Source organism: Lepidochelys kempii, chromosome 3, assembly GCF_965140265.1.
Source record: "Lepidochelys kempii isolate rLepKem1 chromosome 3, rLepKem1.hap2, whole genome shotgun sequence".
Classification (NCBI taxonomy): domain Eukaryota; kingdom Metazoa; phylum Chordata; order Testudines; family Cheloniidae; genus Lepidochelys; species Lepidochelys kempii.
In genome coordinates this window covers 158,346,300-158,373,052 of record NC_133258.1, presented here as the reverse complement: position 1 = coordinate 158,373,052, position 26,753 = coordinate 158,346,300, and the positions used below count along the sequence as shown (strand labels likewise).

At 40.7% G+C, this 26,753-nt stretch overlaps 2 protein-coding genes across 3 annotated transcripts in view; one reads left to right on the top strand and one right to left on the bottom strand.

Moving 5' to 3' along the window:
* DNAH14 (dynein axonemal heavy chain 14) overlaps window positions 1-1,023 on the top strand; it is a 454,489-nt gene extending 453,466 nt beyond the window's left edge. The window contains 2 exon segments of the mRNA XM_073336702.1: window positions 272-418; window positions 761-1,023. Coding sequence (XP_073192803.1) covers window positions 272-418; window positions 761-973 — 360 coding nt within the window. The 3' untranslated portion in view covers window positions 974-1,023.
* Window positions 1,024-2,329: 1,306 nt separating this feature from the next.
* LBR (lamin B receptor) overlaps window positions 2,330-26,753 on the bottom strand; it is a 49,544-nt gene continuing 25,120 nt past the window's right edge. For both annotated transcript variants that reach the window (XM_073338741.1, XM_073338743.1), the window contains exons 6-14: window positions 22,158-22,351; window positions 16,579-16,633; window positions 12,632-12,826; window positions 10,635-10,738; window positions 9,481-9,606; window positions 9,189-9,357; window positions 5,919-5,999; window positions 5,675-5,797; window positions 2,330-4,372 (exon numbers count right to left, since the gene is read on the bottom strand). In XM_073338741.1, coding sequence (XP_073194842.1) covers window positions 4,212-4,372; window positions 5,675-5,797; window positions 5,919-5,999; window positions 9,189-9,357; window positions 9,481-9,606; window positions 10,635-10,738; window positions 12,632-12,826; window positions 16,579-16,633; window positions 22,158-22,351 — 1,208 coding nt within the window. In that variant the 3' untranslated portion in view covers window positions 2,330-4,211. The remainder of the gene's footprint in view (window positions 4,373-5,674; window positions 5,798-5,918; window positions 6,000-9,188; window positions 9,358-9,480; window positions 9,607-10,634; window positions 10,739-12,631; window positions 12,827-16,578; window positions 16,634-22,157; window positions 22,352-26,753) is intronic.

Below are 26,753 nucleotides of genomic sequence, written 5' to 3'. Positions count from 1 at the left end.
GTCTGTTACTTTATCCTTTACAAAAAGTTACTGTGATATGGAGTCTGACCTTTAAAATGAGAGTACTGAAGACTAATTTGTCCCTTTTAGCATGTGATGTCTCATTAAATGATAGGTGCCTGAACATTACCAATAAATGTAAAAATACTTCATGACTGATGTTCTTTAATAAGTCTTTACCAGCAGCATCCTTAAGGATGCCAAAAAGCAAAGTCTTGTTCTCTACCTCACGATATATAATCCAAGTATTTCTCTCTCTCTCTAATCATAGGGATCTTCCCCACCTGAAAATGGTGTTCTAGTTTTTGGTTTATATATAGATGGTGCACGATGGAGCCCTACAACACATGTGCTGGAAGAACCCTTTCTTCATGACCGATTTTATCCACTCCCTGAAATAGTGTTTTTACCACAGCAGGTGAGAGCTAACTTCAGATGTAGGTTTTGCCATCTGTTAGCATAAAAGTCAGATTTGTTTGTAGATGGCATAGCCATCACTTTGGGCTGCCCATGGAAATACCAATGGCCTCTATCTGTAGTTCTTACTTGGGCAAGATGCACTGTGCTGAGTGGAAATTTTGTATGAATAAGAATTGGAGCTGATCCCTGAGTCAGCTAAGGAAAAGGCAAGATTTAGTTTCTAATGTAGTGAAAATAGGACTAGATCCCCTAACCAAAAATTGTTGGGGTACATTTTCATTTGGTTTAACTATGTACCTGGTATTAAACAATCCTGTTGTGTCTGGATTATAATTTTTAGATTATCCAAGCAAGGCACACATGTCCAGATGAGGAACAAAGAGAACTAATGCATTATGAATGTCCACTTTATCGGACTCCTCAAAGAGCTGGAATATTGTTATCTACAGGTCTGTCCACTAACTTCATAACAACAGTTAGTCTACCAACCATGAGAACTTCCAGTCACTGGGTTACAAGAGGGGTTGCAATGCTGTGCCAACTGGATGACTGATAAATTGGAAGAAGAGAAAAAAAACACCACCATTTATTGTTCATGAAACCACATCTTATCTGCTGTACAACTAAGACTGGGGAGTGTAGTGGTTTCAAAAGCATTAGGACTAATAGCAGTCAGACAGCTAGTTGCTGTACAAATACTATCAAGATAATGTAGTACCTTCCACACTCCTTGGGTTAAATAAATCTTATTTAAAAATCTGTAGTTTGATGTACAACATATACTTTCCTCCTGCTTTGGTTTTATCCATTCACTTACCTCCCTGGTATCTGATTATGCATATGAAGTAGTGTGTTTAAATTCTGTAACTACGCACCATCTCTCTATAGGCTAGACAGAAAAGTAAAGCATTCTAAGTAGCACTGTGATTTAAGTTTAAAGAACACAGTTGTTAACCGCTCCAATGAGAAGACCTTTTAGATAGTATTAAAAGTGTATTCCTCACTTCCATCCCTGGTAATTTAAGTATTTTACCAAAGTGTGGCAGCTAGCGTGGAGTTATCAGAGCCCACTTCAAAATGACAGGGATAATCTTCGTGTTATAACTGATTAGAAACTACTACTTCAATTGCTCTTGTGCATTCCAGTTTTGCCAGGTTTAAAAAGAGCAGCCAGATTATATTTACCACTGATCTGGTATGAAGATCTTTTTCACTTCAACAAAATGTATATGAATATTAATGTACATTTTAGCCTCTGCACCATCATGAGAAAAAGACTGCAAATAGAATTTAGTTACTTACACTGATGATGCACAAAAATTAAAACTTTGTCCCAACATATATTAAGAGTACATGTAAACCTAACACTGCTCCCCATCCCAAAGCATACAGGAGGAGACAGAATTAGGTACCAGATTCTTCTTACCCAACAGCAGGCTGACCAACATTCAAGGGCTGGGCCTCTTGTCTTCTCTTGCAAGGACATCTTACCATTGCAGAGAAAATTAAAGGCACTATTTCATGGACAGCCTCCCCATTATGTTAGAAAAATCTCATTCCCACCCCTACATAAAACAGCACAGCATTAGCTGGGGCTGGGTGAGATTAACCAAGCAAACTAATGTGGTAGGTGCCTCTCACAGCGTGAAGATACATTTGTAACAAGTGTGGATTACTCCTGATTAAACCAAAAATGTGAAGAGGATTGTTTAAATAACTTTGCTTAAAATGTCCAAAAACTTGCTGATAGAGGATAAGTGCTGCCATTAGTGAAGGCCAAGAAAATTTTGGCAAATAAAACATCTCATTTGAAATTTTGTTTCTCTTTAGGTATTATACAAATGAAGATTCAGCTGGCACGGTTTTCTTAAAAATGCAATTAAATAAGTGATCAAAATTTGCACTCTACCACTTTTAAAAACAATTTTATTTCAGTTTACAGGTTGGTTGGTTGTATAAAATTCTACTTAAGAATCAAATTTACATCAAAAATATGAGCATACAGAACAAATTGCAGTTGATATATACCCATGTCTCTGAGGAACAGCATGCAGACTGTAGAAAGGTTGCTAGTTTATTTTTCAGTAGCATAATTTAACCTCATTAAAAAGAGTGGTACTTGTAACCACATGTTTTTTCCAAGAATCAAAATATTTGGTGTTAAAATATTCTCCTAACAACAGCAACCACATGGACCTGCTGAAGCTGTCATGATCATGTTGAACAAGTTATGCTATATTCACTAAAAGGACTCTCAGTGCATTTAAAAAAAACCAAAAACACTAGCTTTTCAATTATCACTATTTTTAAAAAATCCAACTATTCAACATTTTTAAAATTTGTAGTTTGATAGAAACCCTGACTATGGAGTACCTAATTTCCCTCCACAGTGCAATTAAAATTCAAGACCAATGACTAACTAAATTTTAGTATCTGGAAAAAGCTACCAACTGAAAGACAAGCAGGATAAAACTAGTTCCCCAAGGTTCATTAATGCAAAATTACTTCAGCACTCACTCAGTCTTATTAAAAATTACCCACTTAGTTAATCAAATAAAAATTAAACCTTTGCAGTGGGACAGAATTCCATTCTTGGGATATAAAGAACATAACTGACAGAAGTAGCTAAGAAATATACATGTTAGTTAAAAAAAGTCAAATATATACAAAAATATATTAGAATGTGACAAAGATTCACATAAAAATTGATTTAAATAGAAATATTGAAAAAACTTAGCTATTTGCAACAGTATAAAAGGCAAAACCTACATTTGAGGTAGTAGTAATGCCAGATTCACAAACTTTGGATTGAATATATTTTCTACATTTTCATAGCAAAATTTGTCAACAATATTTAAATGAACACTTCAATTAATTTTCGAGACAATCAATACATTACTTTACAAAATCCTTAAGAACATTTTTTTTAAAAAATACTGGAAATGGTTTTAGTTTCTCCCTGTTCCTAAAAAAGCTATTGTATCTCACATTCTCAAACACTGTACAGCAAAAACGTGAAGGTTTTATAATACAGTCAATGGATCCTATGGTACATTAAGAGCTATTTTACAAAATTCAGAGCAAACACACTATAGCTATTTTACTTCAGAGTGTGTACTACACACCACACCTTATAATACCTTCCATTTATCACTGAATGCAGGACTATGTTTTTTAGCTCCTCACCGCTGGGAACCAGCAAGTGATCGAAGAAAAATGAGCTGGATGGAAATCTTATTCCCTTAATATAACAAAAACATACATCACATCACAGTGCTCAATTAAATGAACTTTTTCTAAAAAATATAAACTCAGTAGATTAAAGTTTAACTTGAAAAATTGGGTAATCATGAATAAAAAGAAACTTACAAAACCTTACAATTTTGATTGGGTAGTAAACCCCAAAACCTTACAGCCTACAGTTGTTGTTTTTTGTTTGGGGGGGGGGAGGGGAGGAGCACATTTTTTCAGGGGGTAATACTGAAAGTCAGTTAAGTATGTGAGTTCTGTGAACTGTCTATTTGCTTATCTTTTACTTATTCATACATCACAAGGTAACTGGTTTATTCTAATTGAACACACTGTGAAGCTTAAAATGACTAGTTGGTAAATATTTGGAGAAATTATGTCTAATAATCATATTTGTTTGTTCACTACATCGTTTGATCACATCTTTAAGAAAAGCCTAAAAATTAAACAAAAAGACCAAGTGCAAAGGTATGGGGCACGTTTTTATTTGCAAAGAATCTAGAACTGCAGACTTAGTTTGCAACCCAAGTTCCTGGAGTACCTTAGTAGATGTAAGGAAATATACGGTATGGTACACGTTGACAGTATCTTTCCCATGCCAGGCCATATTTTTTCTTACACTGATGTTCATCACGAGCTTCTCGATGAATAAGCAAGCAGGTGAAATAAATCATGTAGAAATATGGCAAAATATGATTAAAACCTGTAGAACACAGTTGGAAAGTCACTGTACATATAGCAAAACTCAGAAAAATATGCTGGTATTCAGAGTTAGAGTAAAAACCTTGAAATACAAGTCATGATACAGGTATTGGGTTCCAACCATACGGTCAAACATTATACAAAACACAACATCTTATCTATACCGAACTGTATGGCATGTGCCTGCTCTGGCCTGTGAGCATCTTCAAAGAGATTGCATCTATTTGTACAGCGCTGAACACCTTGTTAGCTAGCGCTCAATATTAGGATATACCAAGACTGCTATGGCACATTTTGCAGGCAGTTTTGTCTATACTACAGACTAATAGTTTGCTTTTGGAGGACAGGTACAAGGAAGAAGGCATGTTTTAGTTTTGTAAACCTGCTCTCTCTGTTTTATGTACACATGTGACAAATTTTACAATGCTTAAAGCGAGTAATTTTGCACTAAAGCTCACAAATGGCCACTTCCTGTAGACTAAAGCAAAAGGGAGATTCAGGCAGAAAAATGCATTGAGAGAACATTATAGTATTGTGAGATGCATAAAAATGCAAGGAAATGCAAAGGTGAAGTATCCTCCCTACCTAGAGCTCCAAATTTAAGGTAAGAAAGACTGCTGACAGTGCTCTTTAGGTGAACTTCACTATAGTCAAAATATTTAAAAGCTGAAATAATTTATATTTGAAGCTAAATGTTGAATTTCCATACTTTCTGAAGTTTGGATTTTTTTTTTTAACTGAAACATTTTTAATAGTGGAAGATTTGCTCAATTTTAGCTGCATCCTAATTCTAATGCATAACCTTTAGAATTTAAAAAAATAATGTTCAGCTACAGGAGTTCAACACACAGCCCCCTTCATGTGTGTTTGCTCTCACATCAATTCATTTGGATGTACTCTGTTTTGAGATCCTGCCCGTATCTGGTGATGCCTGTCCCTAAGCAGCGGGAAACCCTGCCTACTGAAGAAGTGCTTCCTCTAGCTCCATTTGTAAAAATCATAGCCCAGCTGACAGCCCCAGGATGAACAAATGAAGAAGGGGCTCACCAGTCAGCCATCCCCAGAAGAGCATAGGGAGAGCAGGAGGAGTCAGAAGTTTATCCAAAAACTAAACCTGGTTCAAAGGGGTTATATAGTGGGACACCAGATGTCAAATCAGGCTTACGCCACTGAATTTAACTTTCTGTTAATTACAGGCAGTCTAGCGTCTTAAATAATCATTGGCAAATTAGAAAATGGAAGTCAGTTGCCAAAACACATGCACAAATTTTTAATAGCAAGCACTTTAGTTTCAGGATCTTACCACATGGTAGGGACCAAGCCAGAGCCATGATAATATCACCTAGATAGTTAGGATGACGAACCAAGCCCCACCAGCCTGTGACTAGAAGACTTTTTCCAGCTGCAGTGGGAATACATTTCAAGTCTGCGTACAGAAAGTAGGATATAAAATAACGTTTAAAATGCATGTAAAGAGTACATAATTGAGAGATATTGTATGGACAGTAGTAAAAAATTGAACATTAAGTTAGCCAAAAGATACTTACGAGCCAATTTGGGATCGTTTGGATTCCTCCGAAATGCATTTTTCTGTGAGTTTGCACCACGGAAAATGTAATACCCAAAGACTAAAATAAAGAAAATAATTATTTTCATTTCATAATTGCAATAGGTTTCAGTAAACTTTTCTATCATCAAAATATCCTCTTGTGCAATCAGAAGATTATTTCATTAGGCACATAGTTATAATTACCCAGCTCTCAAGAATCACTCACTAATGGAACTGAAATATTATAAAGAAAACTTGGGTATCAAATATTAATATGTTTCATATTGTATCTGAAGACATATATATAAGTATACGATTTTGGAGAATCTTTACCAAGAACTTTGCCTTTTTACAAGTTTTATTTTTAAACATGATGCCGGGTTTTACATTTCTATTAAATAACCCACAAGAGCAACTGTGTATTCCTCAGCAATACACCTATTTTGGGAAAATACATGCCCAATATACCACTGCAAGTAGATGTACATCCAAAAGGCCACAACATTTCATGGTTGCCTCCTTTTTTATTACTCTCCTCATATATACTACTACAGTCTTACCATGTTTAATTGCCCACTCTCCCCAGAATCTCCCACAATTCTGATATTTATGGACTATTCCCCTCTTGTCTGCAGTTCAAACTGTTGCCTAGATTGTGCTAGCCACACCCCTTTTTCCAGCCTGCTGCCAGATCTTCTGCCTCCACAGAAGCAAAGTGACAGTTCAGTGTAATGAAGGTTGAAGAAGCCGAAAGACTGTGGCTTATCATGGCTGCCTGCAAGCCAAATCCTGTTGCCCGGCCCTGCATGCGTGATCTCACACACCAAACCGGCAGGCCCTCAATATAAGAGGCAAAATGCAACCTTGTAGCGAAAGCACACGTGCTAGGTAATAGTAACAGCTTGGTTCAGCGTGAAGGAGCCTACCCATTGTTCTCTAAAATATGTCTTCTTAAATACTACTCTCCCTTTTTTCCTCCCGCAACTGCAAATGTTTCAATGCTCCCCCTATCATCTCCGTCCCAGAGGCTAGCGCAGATAAGAAGGCGAAAAAAAACGCACTCGCGATGAAATGTTCTCTGAGCTCATGCAGTATTCCCGCACTGAAAGAGCTCAGCAGAATGCATGGAGGCAAACAATATCAGAGTCCAGGAAAACAGAAAATGAACACAAGGACAGGAGGGACGAGCGAGATGAGAGGTGGCGGGAGCAAGATGAGAGATGGCAGGATGCAATGCTGAGGCTACTGGGGGATCAAACCGATACCTCCAGCATCTGGTGGAGCTGCAGGAAAGGCAGCAGGAGCACAGACCAACACTGCAGCCCCTGTGTAACCATCTGCCCTCCTCCTCAAGTTCCATAGCTTCCACACCCAGACGCCCAAGAACGCGGGGAGGAGGCCCCCTCTGGGCACCCAACCACTCCACCCCAGAGGACTGCCCAAGCAACAGAAGGCTGGCATTGAATAAGTTTTGAAGTGCAGTGTGGTCTTGTCCTTCCCTCCTCCACCACCCCACCTGGTGCTTCCCTCCTCCCCCAACCCTTCCGGGCTACCTTGGCAGTTATCTCCCTATTTGTGTGATGAATTAATAAAGAATGCATGACTTTGAAACAGTTACTTCATTGCCTCTGCAAGCAGTGATCGCTATCTTTGTCCATCCTCCTCACAAAGGTACCGGGGGAAAACCCTGGAACCAAAGATTGGGTGGAAAATCGAAAGGTGGGTCCACCACCTTTAAGAGCCCACTATGACAACAAACAAATATGCCTACATCCATTTCTGAATCTAGGAAGCAGAATTTCCCAGTTCTTAGAAGTATGATTTCTATCAACTACAGACAGCGGGTAAGAGAGGCAGTTACTTCTTCAAACTAAAGGCTCCACCCCATCCCTTGTTCATCCAAACCCCCATCAAACACAAGTTGGTGTTAAAAACTCACATTTTCTGGCCATAGAAGCAATAGAAAAAGTTCCCTCAGAAGAAAGATTCTTAAAGACTATACTTCATTGTTCAGAAGCGCACCGGAGGGGACTGTAGGTGTCCCAGAGCTATCCTGGATCTCAAGCAGCTCAACCAAGTGGATGAAGAAGATTCTGGATTGAGATCCTAGCGTCAACAGTAGCATCCCTGTCTCAAGGGGACTTCCTTGTTTCTGTGGATCTAGCAGACGTGTATCTCCACATTCCCATATGACCATGCCACCACAGACTGCTGAGATTTGCATACCAGATCCAAACGCTTCTAATTTTTTAGCCTTTCATCCACCCCCTGGGTCTTTACCAAGATGCTGGTGGTAGTAATAACCAGGCTCCAGTCTCAGGGCTTTCACATGTCCTTATCCCTTCCTAGATGACATCTTGATCAGAGCTCTGATCCAAGCAGCAGCACATAGTCCAACAATCCAGACACTAGATCTGCTTCGAGCACATGGATTTGTGTTAAACACCAAGAAGAGCTTCTTGATTCCCTCCCTTCACAAAGACAGTTTACCTGGGAGTGGAAAGATTTCTCTGGCAAAAGGTCTACCCATCACTAGACAGATTTGACTGGATCCAAAACTTGATTTACCTGTTAGTAAAGTGTGCAGGCTAACCATAGCTCAACGTCTATAGTTACTGGTCCTCCCAGTTTTATGTATAGGAATCACCCAATGAAGAAGGTGCTTATCAGGTGCCTCCAGGCCTCTGCCCTGAAAGTATGGACCCACTCACCACAATGCATGCAAAATCAGGCACTGGTTCTGAACCAGGTGCTGAACTCTCTAAGATGGTGGACTATCCCATTCAACAGTGGTTCCCAACCACAGGTATGCGTACTTCTGGGGATATGCAAAGGTCTTCCAGGGGGTACATCAACTCATCTACCTATTTGCCTAATTTTACAACAGCCCACATTAGGTGACTAAGTCCCCCTTGTGAATCTAACACAAGTCTATTCTTTGCAGTAATTGCTAGCCAAAAAATATCCCCTCTTAAGCAACTCATTGGTTGCCCAGAATATGTTCAGGTTTTTTTAGTGTATGTAAACCTATAATACTTAATATGCCTGCTCAAGAACTATTGTAATGGGGGCCTCACAATTTTTAACTTATGGTGGGGAACTGAGACAGAGATTAAATGACTTGCCCAAGGCCACATAGGAAGTCTGTAGCAGAGAAGGGAAATGAACTCCGGCCCTCCTACGTGCCCTATCCACAGGACCATCCTTCCTCTCTCAGCTAAGGAAATAAAGCATATTTTTGTAACTGTAAAAAATTTTCATGACTTACTATTCAGAATAATAATTGCAGAAGCAATAGGCCAAGAAATTTCACTAGGATGATTGACTAAATAGAAGGCTTGTAAACTGTAGACGAATGGAATCCATACCAAATCTCCAAATGCTAGCATGAACCCAAACCCATCGTGGGTAATGTCCATTGTAGTCAAGATAGCTTCCTAGAGAAATCAGGAAGGAAATTTACAATACATAAAAAAAAAACCATGAGTACATTAGTCTGTCACAATTTAACTAGATATGCAAGCAAAAGTTTAATATACACTGAAGGGAATGTTAGTTACCTCATTCCAAAGAGCATCCACCACATAGAGAAGTTGGAAACTATTAACCAGGATCATTGACAAAGATGGCTCATTACGATCCTGTACCTTCATCTCAGCCAACAGCATTGCCAGGTTAATAAAAACCTAAAAAAAGAGTCAGATTTCATTACAAATTTTGCACAAATTTAAAGGCACTTATTTCTACCATGTTATAGTTCATTTTTAAAAGCAGACGGTCTGGCAATTTAGACCCAAGATTTAGGTTACATTTATTTAAAAAAAGAAAAGGAGGACTTGTGGCACCTTAGAGACTAACCAATTTATTTGAGCATGAGCTTTCGTGAGCTACAGCTCACTTCATCAGATGTTTACCGTGGAAACTGCAGCAGACTTTATATACACACAGAAATCATGAAACAATACCTCCTCCCACCCCACTGTCCTGCTGGTAATAGCTTATCTAAAGTGATCAACAGGTGGGCCATTTCCAGCACAAATCCAGGTTTTCTCACCCTCCACCCCCCCACACAAATTCACTCTCCTGCTGGTGCTAGCCCATCCAAAGTGACAACTCTTTACATAATCAAGTCGGGCTATTTCCTGCATAGATCAAGGTTTTCTCACATCCCCCCACCCCCATACACACACAAACTCACTCTCCTGCTGGTAATAGCTCATCTAAACTGACCATTCTCCAGGTTTAAATCCAAGTTAAACCAGAACATCTGGGGGGGGGGGGGGGGGGGGGAGGAAAAAACAAGAGGAAACAGGCTACCTTGCATAATGACTTAGCCACTCCCAGTCTCTATTTTTTTTTATTTTACAAAAAGGTAACTCATTAGTAGCCATTGTTCAACAAAGTATAGCCTCTGCATAGTCACACTTTTAGAATGCTTAATACAAGCAATAAGAAAAGGAGGACTTGTGGCAACTTAGAGACTAACAAATTTATTTGAGCATAAGCTTTCGTGAGCTACAGCCAATGTGACAGAGCTGTAAAAACTGTTCTCATGAGATCTGTCATGACAGTTTTAATCATGTCTTCTAATACATAGCTGTTTTGCACATTTCCCCCTCTTTCAAACATATATTTCTTTACCACAATTAAAAGTTTTCATATTTAATAAGATCCAAGCAAGTGAAACAAACTGGTTAAAAGTACTCATACTCACCCAGCCAATTAAGCCTGGACGTAACTCACAGAAGTATTTGAGGTCAAAATTTCCAATGCGAGGGTTTAATTCACGTCCAATGAAAAAGTCATAAACAAAGTTCCCTGCAAACAAAATGCACATGCTTCCAGTAATGGCTTTCTGTCTGTTCCCCACCACCTTCCTCTGACACTTATAAAACAGCTATTACTTTATCTGTGGTTAAAAGTCGTGCTGTAATCCTAAAATGTGAATTAAAAAAAGCTATAATGGAATTTTCCGTGAGAGCCCTCATATGGTAAAAACATAAGCTAAGTCTGCCTAATAATTGCTTGAGGAAATTTTTCATCTTTTATTCCTCCTTGAAGTTTGCCTCTTTCATAAATTCTGCTGTCAGGAGCTTGTGAAACTTCATTTTCTGTGGTTTCAGAGTAGCAGCCGTGTTAGTCTGTATTCACAAAAAGAAAAGGAGTACTTGTGGCACCTTAGAGACTAACAAATTTATTTAAGCATAAGCTTTCGTGAGCTACAGCATCCGATGAAGTGAGCTGTAGCTCACAAAAGCTTATGCTCAAATAAATTGGTTAGTCTCTAAAGTGCCACAAGTACTCCTTTTCTTGTTTCATTTTCTGTGACACAGTGACATCACAACCCCCATGTGCAAGTTACATACTAACTAATCTTAGCTGCTCCTACTCTTAAGTTCCCACCCCACCCCTCACTCTGTGCTGGACAGCAGCAATGTACCTTCAGCCAAGTACATGTAGCAGTTTTAATCAAGAAAATGAAACAATACATAAGTGAATAAAGTGTGACTAATTTTTTTTTGGTGTGTGTGTGGGGGGGTGGAAGTGGGAGAAGAGATAATAGTATATGCATATGCTAGAAGGCAGAATTCTTGTTAACTTTTGAAGATGGACAAGAAGGACAGAAATGGCTCAGCTGGCAGATAGAATACCATTTTTAAAAAGTCACCTTTTGAACATTAGAACTATACTTTTAGAAGCACAATTATTGAGACAATTTCTCATATTCCTTCTTGTTCACTCCCAAGCACCAGCAAAAAGCCAGTAAGCTCAAGTTTTCAATAATTTTCTTGTTTCACTCATTCATTTTATCCGATAACTCCCCTTGTTAGTCATCATACTGCTATTCCATTAGAAGCAACACTGTCAGTTTAATGTCGTGTTATATACACACATTTCTGCAGTTAACCAGCAAGGTCTGAAGTCCTATCCCCCCCCCCCCCCCCCCATCCTGTTACAAGTAAAAGACAAAATTACTACTGTCATAACTGTATGTTTAGGAAAAAAATCTACTTTTATTTGTACATTTGGTAAATTTGTGCATAGTCAATCTTTTCCCCCAATTTATCACTGACCCTACAAAAACCTGGTGCATATGCTTAACTTTGCATAAATGAGTAGAACCACCACTGGAGCCAAACTATCCTTCCAAAAACTAAGTTAAACTACTAGATTTAAAAAAGGATGCAGCCAAGTAAAAAAACAAACAACAACAAAACAGAGTTAAAATAATACATTGAAATTCTCCTCTACCCCTACTTCCCACTGCCAATGTTTCTAGTTTTTCAGTCAATCATTTTCTCCCTGCTCCTCCCCACAAGCTGTTGTTGGAAAGCTTTCAACAAACAAGGGAAAGTGTAAAAGTGACTATACAGAAGACTACCAAATGCTGAAAACTGAAAAAGAAAAATAATTTTCCTCTCATCTCTAAGGACAAGGCTACATAAAATACTTCAAATAATGCTTCTGAGTTCATTATGCAAAAAAAGGCAACTAAATTTGAGGTGCTATGCAGCATCTGTATCTTTATTAAAAAACATTCAACTTGCAATATAAATATGAGAACAGTAAAACATATAATGATTAGCCAGACCATTATGGCAATTATCCTAAAGTGTACTTAAGATTTGACTTAGCAAAGACTTGTTCATACAATGAAAGTGTAATAAAACAGAAGGGAGAAAAGGTTTGAAATATTACTCACACACTTACCAGAATTTCCACCAGGTGACAGTTCTTCCTTAGGTGCTTTCAGGGACCGGGCATAGAGATAAATGCTCAACAACACAGAAAAAATTGCAGCAGAGACTGCAAACTGCAGGAAATGGTCATATAAATAATGAAGCTCAATTTCAAAATATAAAGAATTTCCAACAGCGGCAGCAGTCAGAACAAAAGCATAAAATCCTTTAAAAAAGACAAACAAACAAAAGTTACAAATAAGCCAAGTCAAAAGACATAACTTTTAGTATAGCAGTCATTCATTACATTTGTGCATGATTTTGTGAAGTTTTGAAAAATAAAATTTAAAGATACCTACAATGACATAAAGAAAAGGAGTACTTGTGGCACCTTAGAGACTAACCAATTTATTTGAGCATGAGCTTTCGTGAGCTACAGCTCGAAAGCTCATGCTCAAATAAATTGGTTAGTTTCTAAGGTGCCACAAGTACTCCTTTTCTTTTTGCGAATAGACTAACACAGCTGTTACTCTAAAACCTACAATGACATAATTATCTAATTTTTTAATCATGTGTATAGATGTGCCCCAGTTCAGCTAAGCATTTAGCAGAATCAGGGCTTCCATGTACAGGAGGGGTGGCCAACCTGAGCCTGAGAAGGAGCCAGAATTTACCAATGTACATTGCCAAAGAGCCACAGTAATACGTCAGCAGCCCACACATCAGCTCCTGCCCCAGCGCCTCCCGCCCACCAGCAGCCCCGACAATCAGTGCCTCGCTCTCCCTCCCCGCAACTCCCAATCAGCTGTTTTGTGGCGTGCAGGAGGCTCGTGGGTGAGGAGAGATCGCGAGGTCATAGCAGGCTCAGAGGAGGGGTGGAAGAGGTGGAGTGGGGACAGGGCCTGTGGCAGAGCCAGGGGTTGAGCAGTGAACACTTCCTGGCACACTGGAAAGTTGGCGCCTGTAGCTCCAGCCCCCAAGTTGGTGCCTTTACTAGGAGCCGCATATTAACTTCTGAAGAGCCGCATGTGGCTCCGGAGCCACAGGTTGACCACCCCTGATGTATAGGCATAGCAACATGCATGTAACAGGCCAAGCAGAGGTCATGCTGGCTGGGAGAAGAAAAGATTTTTTAGGAGTTTTCAGCCACAGTCTCCTCTGGTTGAAGGTCCATACCCACAACTGATCAAGCCAGTGTGCAGTTTAGAACTGACCCTGGATTCCAGGTTTATGCTAAGCTCTCAACATAGCAATGTCTATGAGCAATGAATTCTACCACCTCCAGCTGGCTAGGGTCGCATAATGACTTGGTTTTCAGCAACACACAACAGGACTACAGCAATACAGTCTACCTGGCCTACAGTTAATACAAAATGCAGCAGCCCCCTCCTCAGCAGCATAGGTTTGATGTGCTTGAGGGCAACCTATCTATTCACTTCACTGGCTCACCATAGAATATTGCATCAAGTTCAAGACTTCAGTACTTTTCTTCAAGACAAGTAATAATCTGGGCCTGGATTATCAAACAGGTCACCTAAAGCTCCAGGACAAGGACCACCATCTACAGCTATGATCCTCTGGCAACATATCCACCACAGGGCTAAAAGTTCAGTTGTGTAGGAGATGAAAGTCTTTTGGGAGATCCAGGAATGTGCTCTCCCACAGAAACTAAACTAAACCAAACCACAGGCTTTGCTGCTTTCCATCCCACATGCGCACACATACCTCTTCAATCTAAACTTCATAATAAAAAGCACACAGATCATCACACACACACACTTACGCTTGAATGTCTTTTTTTTTTTTTTTTATTATTATTTTCCACTAGGGAAAAATAAAAACAAAAAGATAAGCACCACAGAACAGATGCTAGTTACATGCAGTGTTGTTGTAGCCATGTCAGTCCTAGCATATGTAGCCATGTCGATCCCAAGATATTTGATATTTTTTATATATATATAAAAATAGCCTGGGATCGACATGGTTACAACACTAGTTGACATTTACTAGACCTGTCTCAACTTCTTAAAGCAGTACTAAAAGGTGCTCAATACATGATGATGGTGTAGTGTAAGAACCTGAACAGAAAAGGTAGAGGTTTGGACATCAGTGTTGTTTTTTCAACAGTAAGAAAAACTTTCTTTCGTGAGCAACTGTCTTATTGCAGTGTGTTGTGTTGCTCAGCACAAGAGGATCTTCTGAACACTACTCTATAGGTGTTAAGGGGACAGAGCGCTGAAGCATACAGAGCTGCCCAGCAGAAACATGGGAGGGTCCTTTTGAAGCACATCTTGTCCTTGGAGGGACAGGGGATGTGAAAGCATTGAGAGTTAGGTTAAGAGATCCTATAGGATGAACTGCTTATTTGAAGTGGAAAGGTGAGAGCAAGAACTTGAGCTCTAAACATTGCATGCCAGGTAAGAAAGCAGGCAGGAACAGACTTGTTACCTGAAGCCCAAGATAGAGGGGAGCCAGAGTCCTTTGTCTGCTGCAACTGCCACAGGCCTTGGTGTAAGAGTCATAGCTGGACTTGGGGGTGGTAGGACCCTGTGATCATTCACTCTGCTGGATAAGTTTGAATAATGGAAGGGAAACCTTTGGTCCAGAAAGAGTAAATAGTGCACAGAATACCTACTCTCCATATGTATTTTTGTATGGCTATTCTATTTTCAAAGTTTTGCTCTATTATTGTCCGAGCTTGTGAGGGCATGCACTCAACTCGATAACATTTCTCTATCTCTTTAAACACATTAACTTTTGAATGCCAAATTGAGTTAATTCTAAAATATCAGGGAATATTCTGGGCATCAGTAGCCAGAACCTTATTGATTTAGGGAAAATTGGAAAACCAAGAGCGGGGGAAAAGGGAAGACACACCTCTATCCTCTGTTTAACAGACCAACTGCTTCAAGCACCTGTGCAATTATCTGTAGATCAAATAACTGGTTGATAGCACTCAATAATGCTTTCCAGCACAATACTGCTAATTCAGCTATGCCCATCTTCCCAACAGAGTTTAATGTATGACACCCTGAATAACTTCCCTCCAGACAGAAAAATTACAAATAAGAATGATGGAAGGACAGAGGGCATGCATACAGCCCCAGCATGAGGGGAGACTAAGGGACTCTGGTATGGGGGAGTAATGGAGCAAACAGAACCTCTGGGCCAGGAGACTGGCAGTCTCCCTGGCATATGGCAGAGTGGGGAATGGACAACACACAGCCCCCAGCGTTAAGGAAGGGGTAAGGAAGGGCATTGTAGGGAGTTATAGGGAGCACGTAAGGAGTGCCTGAAATGGAAGGGTATAGATGGGTGGCACACAGGGATCTTGTGGGGGGAATGGAGGGAAGCAATGAGCCCGACTGTGTCATGTGCATATCCTCCAAAAGCTGCAAACTGCACAACTCCATAGTATTTATGAAGGGATCACCATGAGAAGTTACTTGAGCTACAAACTGCTCAATATACTGAGCATCTTGGAGTTATCGGAACAAAAAAAACAAACACACACACCAAATTTTGTTTCTATGGACAAGGACAGATGCACCAAAACAGTAGGTCTCCATAGCTATGCAATTACTTAGCAGCCTCCGAAGTAAGCTAGGAAGTATAACAGACCAAGAAAGACAGGAGATAACATAGCCTTTCCTGTTTTTAGTTACATTAGGAGTGATTTTAAGGAAAATGTGAGCATGGACATGGAATCACCAAAGGTAATAATACAAACTGACTTGAGTTAGCCCAATGATCACTTTATTCATGTTGCACAGCTACAGAAGACCTTGGAGAATGTGTGCCCCCAACAAGCCAACATACAAAAGCAACACCACAAAGCAAAAAACATTCACAAAACATCTAACTTTTCCCCACTGTTACTACACAATGTGCATTTTAATTAACCTGTGGCACTGAGTTAATTAAAACTGAGTGTCACAGATTAGACAAATTTCAAAGGAGACTATTGAACACACTTACCATTTATTCTGTATTGTAGTCTTCTTCCATTCAAAAGTGGCATTCCTTCTACAACCTTAGAAGAGAAAGGATGAAAGACTAGTTGATTTTTTTTAAAAACTTGATTCAAATAATTTCATTTGCCAACATGACAGAAGTTCAGTCATGACAGTCAACTAGAGGCATGCCATCAACTTGAAAATCTTACTCCTTTCTAAAATTTTTGTACCTTCTGTAATAACTATCAACAGCTGATATCATTCAAAAATGAAAGCTAGCAAGTCTATTCTCTCCATCACTTAATTAGTTTACAGAAAGCATTGTCAAATGCAAAGTATAATGTCAGGTTCCCTTCAGTTAGCTTCCCATTTATTTTGTATTTTCCCACACAGAGCAGGGAGGGTCATTTAAAAAAGGGAAAATAAAATAAGAAAATGTGGTTTACAAGGGGAGTCAGGAGCAGGTTCAATACCTGAAACGACTTTTCAATCTTTTTTTTTTTTTTTTAAATAGAGACAAGGTAGGTGAGGTAATTATCTTTTACTGGACCAACTTCTGTTCATGGAGGAGACAAACTTTTGAGCTACACAGAACTTTTCTTCAGGTCTGGGGAAGGTAACCAGAGACAGATTAAAGCATACTTAAGGGTTCACACACACAACCACAGAAATGTTGGGTGGGAAAGGACTGCAAGAAGTCATCAAGTCCCGCGCACACCACTGAGGCAACACTAAAGACTAAGTAAACCTAAAACATCTTTGACAGGTGTTGGTCCAAACAGTTTTTAAAAGCCTCTAAATGATGGGGATTCCACAAGCTCCCTTGGAAGCCTATTCCAGCACTTAACTACCCTTATAGTTAGGAAGTTTTTCCTAATATCTAACCTAAATCTTCCACTGCTGCAGATTAAGATGATTATTTCTTATCCTACCTTCAGTGGCCATGGAGAACAATTGATTACTGTCCTCTTTATAACAGCCCATAATATATTTAAAGACTTACCAGGTCAACATCTCAGTCTTTTCTCATGACTAAACATGCCCAGTTTTTTTTAACCTTTCCTTATAGGTCAGGTTTTCCAAACTTTTAATCATTTTTGTTGATCTCTTCTGGAGTCTCTCCAATTTGTCCACATTTTTCCTAAAGTGTGGCACCCAGAATTGGACACAGTGCTCCAGGTGAGGTCTCACCAGTGCTGAATAGTGGGATAATTACCTCCTATGGCTAATATATAACACTACTGTTAATCTACCCCAGAATATTTGCCTTTTTTGCAACTGCATCATATATTCAATTTGTGATCCACTATATCCCCCAAATCCCTTTTCAGATGTACACGTCTACCCCTTTATAATGCGACTCAATATAACGCGGGTTCGCATACAAAGCGGTAACGCTCCGACACGCTGCTCTGAGCAGCGTGTTAAGGGGGCCGGGCTGGAGGGGTTGGATAAGGGGCAGAGAGTCTTGGGGGTGGTCAGGGGCTTCCCCCCCCACGGTCTGGGAGGAAGGAGCTGGGGGGGGGAGGGGGAAGGGTCCACTTTTGGATGCCTTGCAGTCCCAGAGTGGCCCAAGGGATTAGCGGGGGGCTGGGAGCAGACCGCTTCGCTTCCCTCACCCCAGCCATGTCGCTCGGGGGAGGGGGCTTGGGGGAAGGATCCCCCCCCCGCACTCACCGGCAGCGGGGGAAGTAGAGCAGCCCAGCCCCAGCCTGCTCTACTCTGCCAGCTCCCAGTTGTGGCACTCCTGTTCCCACAACAGGTGAGTGCGGGACCTTTCCCCAACCCCCACCCCAGCAACACGGCTGGGATTGGGGCAAGGAAAGCGGAGTAGGCTGGGGCCGCATCGCTCCACTTCCTGCTGCCAGTGAGTGCAGAGGGTGTCCTTTCCCCAACCTCCCCGCACTCACCAGCGGCGGGAAGCGGAGCGCCGCGACTGGGAGGTGGTGGAGTGGAGCAGACTGGGGCCACGTTACTCCACTGCCTGCGAGCACCTGTCAGGGGGCGGGTGTCGCTGGAGGGGGCGGTCAGGGAACAAGGAATTGGGAGGGCCAAAGCAAGTTTGATATAACGCGGTCTCACCTATAACGCAGTGAGATTTTTTTTTTGTCTCCCGAGGACTGCATTACATCGGGGTAGAGGTGTACTACCACGTAACCAATTATTCCCCATTTTGTAGTGATACAATATTTTTCCTTCCGAAATGAAGTACTTTACATTTGTCTCTAGTGAATTTCATCTTGTTCATTTCAAACCAATTCTCCAATTTGTCGAGGTCCTTTTGAATTCTAAGCCTGTCCTCCCAAGTGCTGCAATCCTTCCTGGTGCGGTGTCATCTGAAGATTGTATAAGCATACTCTACACTCCATTATACATGTCATTAATGAAAATATTGACTAGAACTGGACCCAGGACTGACCCATGTGGAACCCCACTAGATATGCCCTTCCAGTTTGGCAGCGAATCATTGATAAATCCTTTTTGAGTACTTGTGGCACCTTAGAGACTAACCAATTTATTTGAGCATAAGCTTTCGTGAGCTACAGCTCACAGACTAACACGGCTGTTACTCTGAAACCTGTCCTTTCTGAGTATGGTCTTTCAACCACTTGTGCACCCAACCTTAGTGCAATTTCATCAAGACCTCATTTCCCTAGTTTGCTTATGAGAATTACATGGGACTGTGTCAAAAGCCTTACTAAAAATCAAGATGTATCATGTCTCTACTTCTCCCCTCAACCCTGCCATCCATTAGGCCACTAACCATGTTAAAGAAAAAAATTAAGTTGGCTTGGCATGATTTCTTCTTGACAAATTTATGTTGGCTATTCCTTATAACCATATTATACTCTAGGTACTTACAAAATTGATTTTTTGATAATTTGTTCCAGTATTTTTTCAGATATCAAACTTAGGTTGACTGGTCTATAATTTCCTGGGTCCTCTTTGTTGCCCCTCTGCAGGCCTCTGGGACATCATGTGATCCCGGGGAGTTCTCAAAGATGATGACTAATGGTTCCAAGATTGCTTCAGTTAGTTCCTCAAGTACTCTAAAATGAATTTCATCAGGCCCTGCTGACTTGAATATATCTAACTTCTCTAATTATTCTTTAACGTGTGCTTTCCCTTTTTTTGGCTTGTATTCCTTCCCTCTTGTTAATATTAATTCTGTTGAGTATCTGGTCACCATTAAAGTTTTTAGTGAGGACTGAAGCAAAACAGGCATTAAATACCTCAGCCATCTTGATATCAGTTATTAGCAATCCTTCCCCACTAAGTAATGGGCCTATACTTTCATTTGTTTTTCCCCTTGCTCCTAATGTATTTAAAGAACTTCTTACTGCCTTTTATGACCCTTGCTAGGTGTAATTCATTTTGTGCCTCAGTCCTTCTGACTTTGTTCCTATTGTTTGTACTATTGTGTATAATGCTTGTGCTATTCTTTGTACTCCTTAGCAATTTGTCCATGTTTCCACTTTTGTAAGACTTTTTTGATTTTTAGGTAATTGAAGAGCTCCTGATGAAGCCATACTGGCCTCTTACTATTCTCCCTATCTTTCCTTCACATTGGGATAGTTTAGAGTTGTACCTTTAATATTGTCTTCTTGAGAAAGAGCCGACAATACTAAAATCCTATTTCCCTTAGTTTTTCTTCCCATGAAACCTTACCTACCAGTTCTCTAAGTTTGTTAAAGTCTGCTTTTTGAAGTCCATTGTTCCTCTCCTGCTCTCACACCTTCCTTTCTATAGGATCATGAAATTTATCATTTCATGATCACTTTTACCCAAAATGCCTTCCACCTTCAGATTTGCTACCAATTTCTCCCTGTTGGTCAGAATCAAGTCTAAAACTGTTGTCCCCCTAGTTACTTCCTACACTTTCTGAAACAAAAATTTATCCCCAACATATTCCAAATACTTATTAGAAATTATGTTTTGCCGTTTTACTTTTCAGACAAATTTCTGGGTAGTTAAAGTCTACAATTACTACCAGGTCTTGTTTTGCATATTTCTGTTGTTCAAGAAATGCTTCATCCCATCCACCTACTCATCCTGATTTGATGGTCTATGGTAGACCCCTGCCACGACATCACCCTACAGCACATGCTATAGGCCACTTAAAATGAAATGCACAATTAAAAGTTAGCAGGCAGTAAGGTGCATAACGAATTGTAATGAGCCATAAAAGCACTCTCTCTGTTTAGTCTACATTTTTAGTGTCTAGCAGAGTTATAATTTTAAGTTCCCACTCATCTTTTGAAGGTGTTATGCAAGTTTCCTTTGAGGATAAGGACTGAGAGGTCAGATATGGAATTAACGCTTTTTGAAGCGTCCACCCCAGGTAACATGATGTTTTTGTCTTTTATTATCTTTCTATGTCAGTTCATTCGAGACTATAGTGATTGTCTGGTTTCACCCACATAGTTGTTTGGGGCATTTGATGCACTGGATGTGACAGACATGTGTAGGACCCATAAATCTTGAAAGGTGTGTTGTGGTGGGTGTTGATCATTGTAGCAATGCAGGCATGTCTGCAAGTTTTGCACCTGTTGTTCTGACAGGGTCTGGTGCTGTTTTGAGTTGGTGTGTCCTAGTCTGTGGGGAGCTTGCTTCTGATGATGAGCTTAGTGAGGATAGGGGATTGTTTGAAGGCCAGAAGAGAGGTTTTTAATTTTTTTAATTGACTAGACCTCAAGTAGACCAAGTCCCTAAAAAGCATTCTTTCAAATATTATTTAGAGGGCAAGGAAAATTAACGGGAAGAGAAAGACAGAAATACAAACATTAGCTATGTTTATAAAAACTTTCAAGGAACTTCTATAAGCATGGGTGTCTGAAATCTCAGTGAAATTTATGTCTGAAGAAAGCGGGAGGTGGCAATTTTTACACAAGTGTTACAAAGTCAGAAGCTTCTGTTTCCCAGAGTAGAATCAATGAAGAGTCCAATGACCGATTTTAAACAGTCAAACTAAAGGATTGTCGACTTGTATAGAAATTGTCATTCCAAACTAGACCAACGGTTATCTACTTTTGTAGTCTTTCTTCCAGAAGTGGGCAATATCTGATTCTTCAGAGAAAGGGTAAAGAACAATATAATGTAGCTGTCCAATTGTGCATACATGTGTAGGAGTGGGGTGGTTAGGAATGACTTCCTGAGCTTGCAACTTCCCAACAATGAAGCTTACATCTTGAAGTAAATACTCTCTTCTATTTGACGTAGTGGTGGAACCATATAGAAACTCAGTAACAGAAGCTGGTAAAAATGTATATGCTCAAAAGTTACCATATGTCATTCTTCTACGATTCTATCAGTGCATCAAGTCCATTTTACTACATGATCCCTAAATGATAAATGGTTACTGTATAGTGTATTGAGGGACTGGGATATATGACCAGAAATCAGACTTTTGGCAGCAAGGGTTTTCAAGGTGGCAGTTGTGTAATTTAAGCTTTCAACAAATCTGAAGTAATTATATTCCAATATAGTATTGATAAACAGATAGTTATTGGTTAATTAACAGTATTTCAAATAATGGAATCAAACCTTCTATCAACCCAGCCCACAAAACCCTCCAGAACACATTTACTACTAGAAGTTTACCTTTCCAACTGGCAGTAAGGAAAACAGAGCTTGAAGAAAGAACCACAGAAGAAAGACACCAAACACTCTGGTCTCCCATAAACTATCAAATGCTGGCAAAGGAGGGAAGTTCATAACACTGGGGTCTTCCTGTTTGCACTTCAACAGCAAATAAAATACAGTGGCAGGCAGGAAAAATATCATGCAAAAGGCCCCTGTAAATAAAAACCACACAATAGTAAAAGAAACTTGGAAAATAAAAACATCCCATTAGAACAATTCTCAATCTGTAGATTAATAAACCCATCCATTATTTCATACCAGGATAAACACTTATTTGATAAAACAAACAATTGCATGTAATGCTATCAAAGATTACCACCATGTGTTTACAATGGCTGTGTTAGCCACAAGTGAAAAAGTCATCCTAAATAAGTGCCAATTAAAAATAATAATAATAATAATACCACGCTACATAGTTTATTTGGTTTTAAAAAAGAGGATTTCTATAAACAAACCACGCACTCTAGAGTTACCTTAATACCAGAAAGAGAGTGGTAAAAGAAATTTTATAATGTAAAACCATATATAAATTATCTAAACTGGCATTTCTATAAATTGGTGTTGCTGTTTTAGAGCAAAACTTCCTCTCTAGAAACAGACTATTATAAACAAAGAATTCCATAACCTTAGATAATATAAATAAATTGCTTTTAAGACAGGAAAATCTTAAAACTGCCAACTCAACCAGTTGTGAAGTTGGACAGTGTAATTTTTTTTTAATTCAAACTAGGTTCAATGTAATTAGATCAGCGTAATTTTAAGATCACTGTTTTCATCTAGACTCTTTAAGGAGAGCAGCTGAAGGTGCTCTGAAATTTAGAATATTAGATCCAGTGCCAGTGGAGACAGATTATCTTGCTTGCCCTGTGTGACTAATCAAAAGACAAAAAATAAAATAATAGAAAGGTAGGATTGGAGAGGACCTCAATAGGGCATCTAGTCCATAGATGAGGCAGGACTAAATATTATCTATAATATCCCTGACAGGTGTTGGCCTTACCTGTTTATAAATACCTCCAATGACAGAGATTCCACAACCTCCCTTGGTAATTCATTCTAATCCTTAACTACCTTTACAATTAGGACATTTGCCTAATGTCTAACCTAAGTCTCCTTGCTGCAGTTTATGCCCATTACTTCTTGTCCTGTCTTCAGTGGATAAGGAAAAAAAACTTATCCCCCCTCTTTTTATAACAACCCTTTTACATACTTGAAGACAGTTATGTCCCCCCTCAACCTTCTTTTCTCCAGACTTAACTAACCCAATTTTTTGTGTCTTTCCTTGCAGGTCTTGCTCTCTAGACCTTTAAATATTTATGTTCCTCTCTTCTGGACTGCCTCTGAAGTGTGGTGCCCAGAACTGAACACAGTACTTCAGTGGAGGCCTTATCGCTGCTGAGTAGAATGGAAGAATTACTGCTCATGTTTTAGCCACAAGGTGCCACAAGTACTCCTTTTCTTTTTGCTCATGTTTTGCTTACAACACTCCTGCTAGTACATCGCACAATGATGTTTGCCTTTTTCCCCCCCCTCAACAGTATTACAGTGTTGACTCATATTAAGCTTGTGATCCACTATAACCCCCAGATTGTTTTCTACAGTACTCCTACCTACACAGTAATTTCCCATTTTGTATGTGCGAATGTGAGGGGGTGTGCCAACCCTGCACTAGCCCCGCAAGGGTTAACCATGCACTTTGGGGTCAGGAGCCCACGCCCCCACTGGGCATACTCCAGTTGGAAGCAGTATATAAAAGGTGGCAGCTTAGCTCAATCAGAGCTGACTGAGGAGAGCAGATGCATGCTCCTACCAGGGAGCTGCTAGAACTCCAGCCTGCAGAGCCTGAAGGCACTGAATCCACATCAAGACCCCAGTCAACCACAGAGAATGCAAGAGATGGAAGGCTGCTACCCCAGAAGGAACTACAGGATTCAGGACAAACGGTATGAAGTGGCCCAGGGAACATGTTTATTGAGCAAGGGACCTAAGCCTGAAGCCAGGACTACAGGTTCTGCAGGGCACTGGGTTGGGACCTAGTAGAGTAGGGTGGGCACAGGTCCCCATAGCCTAATACTAGGCCCCACAGCCCTGAGGCCAAGGGCAGCCCCATAGACTCTAGCTTCTAGCCCCAACCAAGGGAAGCTCCCTAATCTCTGTCTGCTAGGCCTCGCCACTCTTACTATGAGAAGCCACATTCACCAAAAGGGCGCGTTCTCCCCCAACAGTCTGAAATCCTGCTACAGCGCAATAGATTATTCCTTCCTAAGTGTAGTACTTTGCATTTGTCCTTCTTGAATTTCATCCTGTTTATTTTAGACCATTTCTCCAGTTTGTCAAGATAATTTTTAATTCTAACCCTGACCTCCAAAGCACTTCCAACCCCTCCTAGCTTGCTATCGTCCATATATTTTATAAGCGTTATTTTCTATGCTATTATCCAAATCATTTGAAAAGATATTGAATAGAACCAACCCAGGACAGATTCCTGCAGGATCCCACTCTATATGCCCTTCCAGCTTGACTGTGAACCATTGATAACTACTCTGAGCCCTGGGCTACATTGCGAGTTTAGGTCGGATTTAGCAGTTTAGATCGGTTTAGCCCTGCACCCGTCCACACTACGAAGCCATTTTTTCCTGACTTTAAGGGCTCTTAAAACCGGTTTCTGTACTCCTCCCCGATGAGTGGATTAGCACTGAAATCGACCTTGCTGGGTCCAATTTGGGGTAGTGTGGATGCAATTTGACGGTATTGGCCTCCGGGAGCTATCCCAGGGTGCTCCATTGTGACTGCTCTGGACAGCACTCTCAACTCAGATGCACTGGCCAGGTAGACAGGAAAAGCCCTGCAAACTTTTGAACTTCATTTCCTGTTTGGCCAGCGTGGCAAGCTGATCAGTACAGGTGACCATGCAGTCCCAAAATCGCAAAAGAGCTCCAGCATGGACCAAACAGGAGGTAGTGGATCTGATTGCTGTATGGGGAGACAAATCCGTGCTATCAGAACTCCGTTCGAAAAGACAAAATGCCAAAATATTTGAAAAAAAATCTCCAAGGGCATGAAGGACAGAGGCTATAACAGGGACCCGCAGCAGTGCCGTGTGAAACTTAAGGCGCTCAGGCAAGCCTACCAAAGAACCAGAGAGGCAAACGGCTGCTCGGGGTCAGAGCCCCAGACATGCCAGTTCTATGATGAGCTGCATGCAATTCTAAGGGGTGCCCCTACAACTACCCCAGCCCTGTGCGTGAACTCTGTCAATGGACTCTCACGCAACAGGGATGCGGATTTTGGGGGATGAGGAAGATGAGGAGACTGAAGCATAGCAAGCAAGCGGAGAAACCATTTTCCCCGACATCCAGGACCTGTTTCTCACCCTGGATCTAGTAACGTCCCAACCCACCGAAGGCGGGCTCCTGGACCTAGAAGGCAGAGAAGGGACCTCTAGTGAGTGTACCTTTGTAAATATAATACACGGTTTAAAAGCAAGCATGTTTAATGATTAATTTGCCCTGAAGACTTGGGATGCATTCGCGGCCGGTACAGCTACTGGAAAAGTCTGTTAACGGGTATGGGGATGGAGCGGAAATCCTCCAGGGACATCTCCATGAAGCTCTCCTGGATGTACTCCCAAAGCCTTTGCAAAAGGTTTCTGGCGAGGGCAGCCTTATTCCGTCCTCCATGGTAGGACACTTTACCACAGCAGACCAGCAGCACGTAGTCTGGAATCATTGTATAACAAAGCATGGCACCGTATGGTCTCAGTGTTTGCTGGCATTCAAGCAACATCCGTTCTTTATCTCTCTGTGTTAGCCTCAGGAGAGTGATATCATTCATGGTCACCTGGAATCATGGGAATTTTATTAAGGGGACATTCAGAGGTGGCTGTTCCTGCTGGGCTGTTTGCCTGTGGCTGAAATCATCCCCACTGTTAGCCACGAGGTGGGGAAAGGGGTGAAGCGATCAACCCAGAGAATTGGGGGTGTGTGTGGGGAGGGGTGTTAGTTGGGTTTGTGCCGCATGTTGTGAAAGTAGAATGAATTATATTGAAATTATAATTCATTAAAGAAATGCTACTTGAAGGGTTTGTTGAAATATAGTTGTCAGGAAGAGAAACATTTAAGGAGTGTCAGACAATGGGTCCTCAAACTAATTAACTTAGAGCTCCTACTGAGCTAGGAGATTGGTAAACGTTAGTATGCAAATAAGATATGTATATTTGTCAGTTTCTCCTTTCTTTTGTCTCTTATGTTAAATTGGCTTTGGCTTAGCTGTATAAATAAGTTATCTTGAGCCCCAGAGAGAGGCTCACATCTGGGTGCATTAGCAAAGCGCTTTGCTAATAAACAGAGTGGTCTGACAAATTATGTGAGTCCTGAATCTGACTTTGACAATTTGGAGGTTCCACTGAGATGGCAACAGTCTTCACTGGGGCCGTGTGACTCCTGACTGTTCTTAGGATGGCCATGGCAAGCCGGCACCTGGGCATTTGGCCTGAGCGGTCCTCCCCCAGAACAGAAGGGTGCATGACCACAGAGAAGTCTACGCCATCGAACC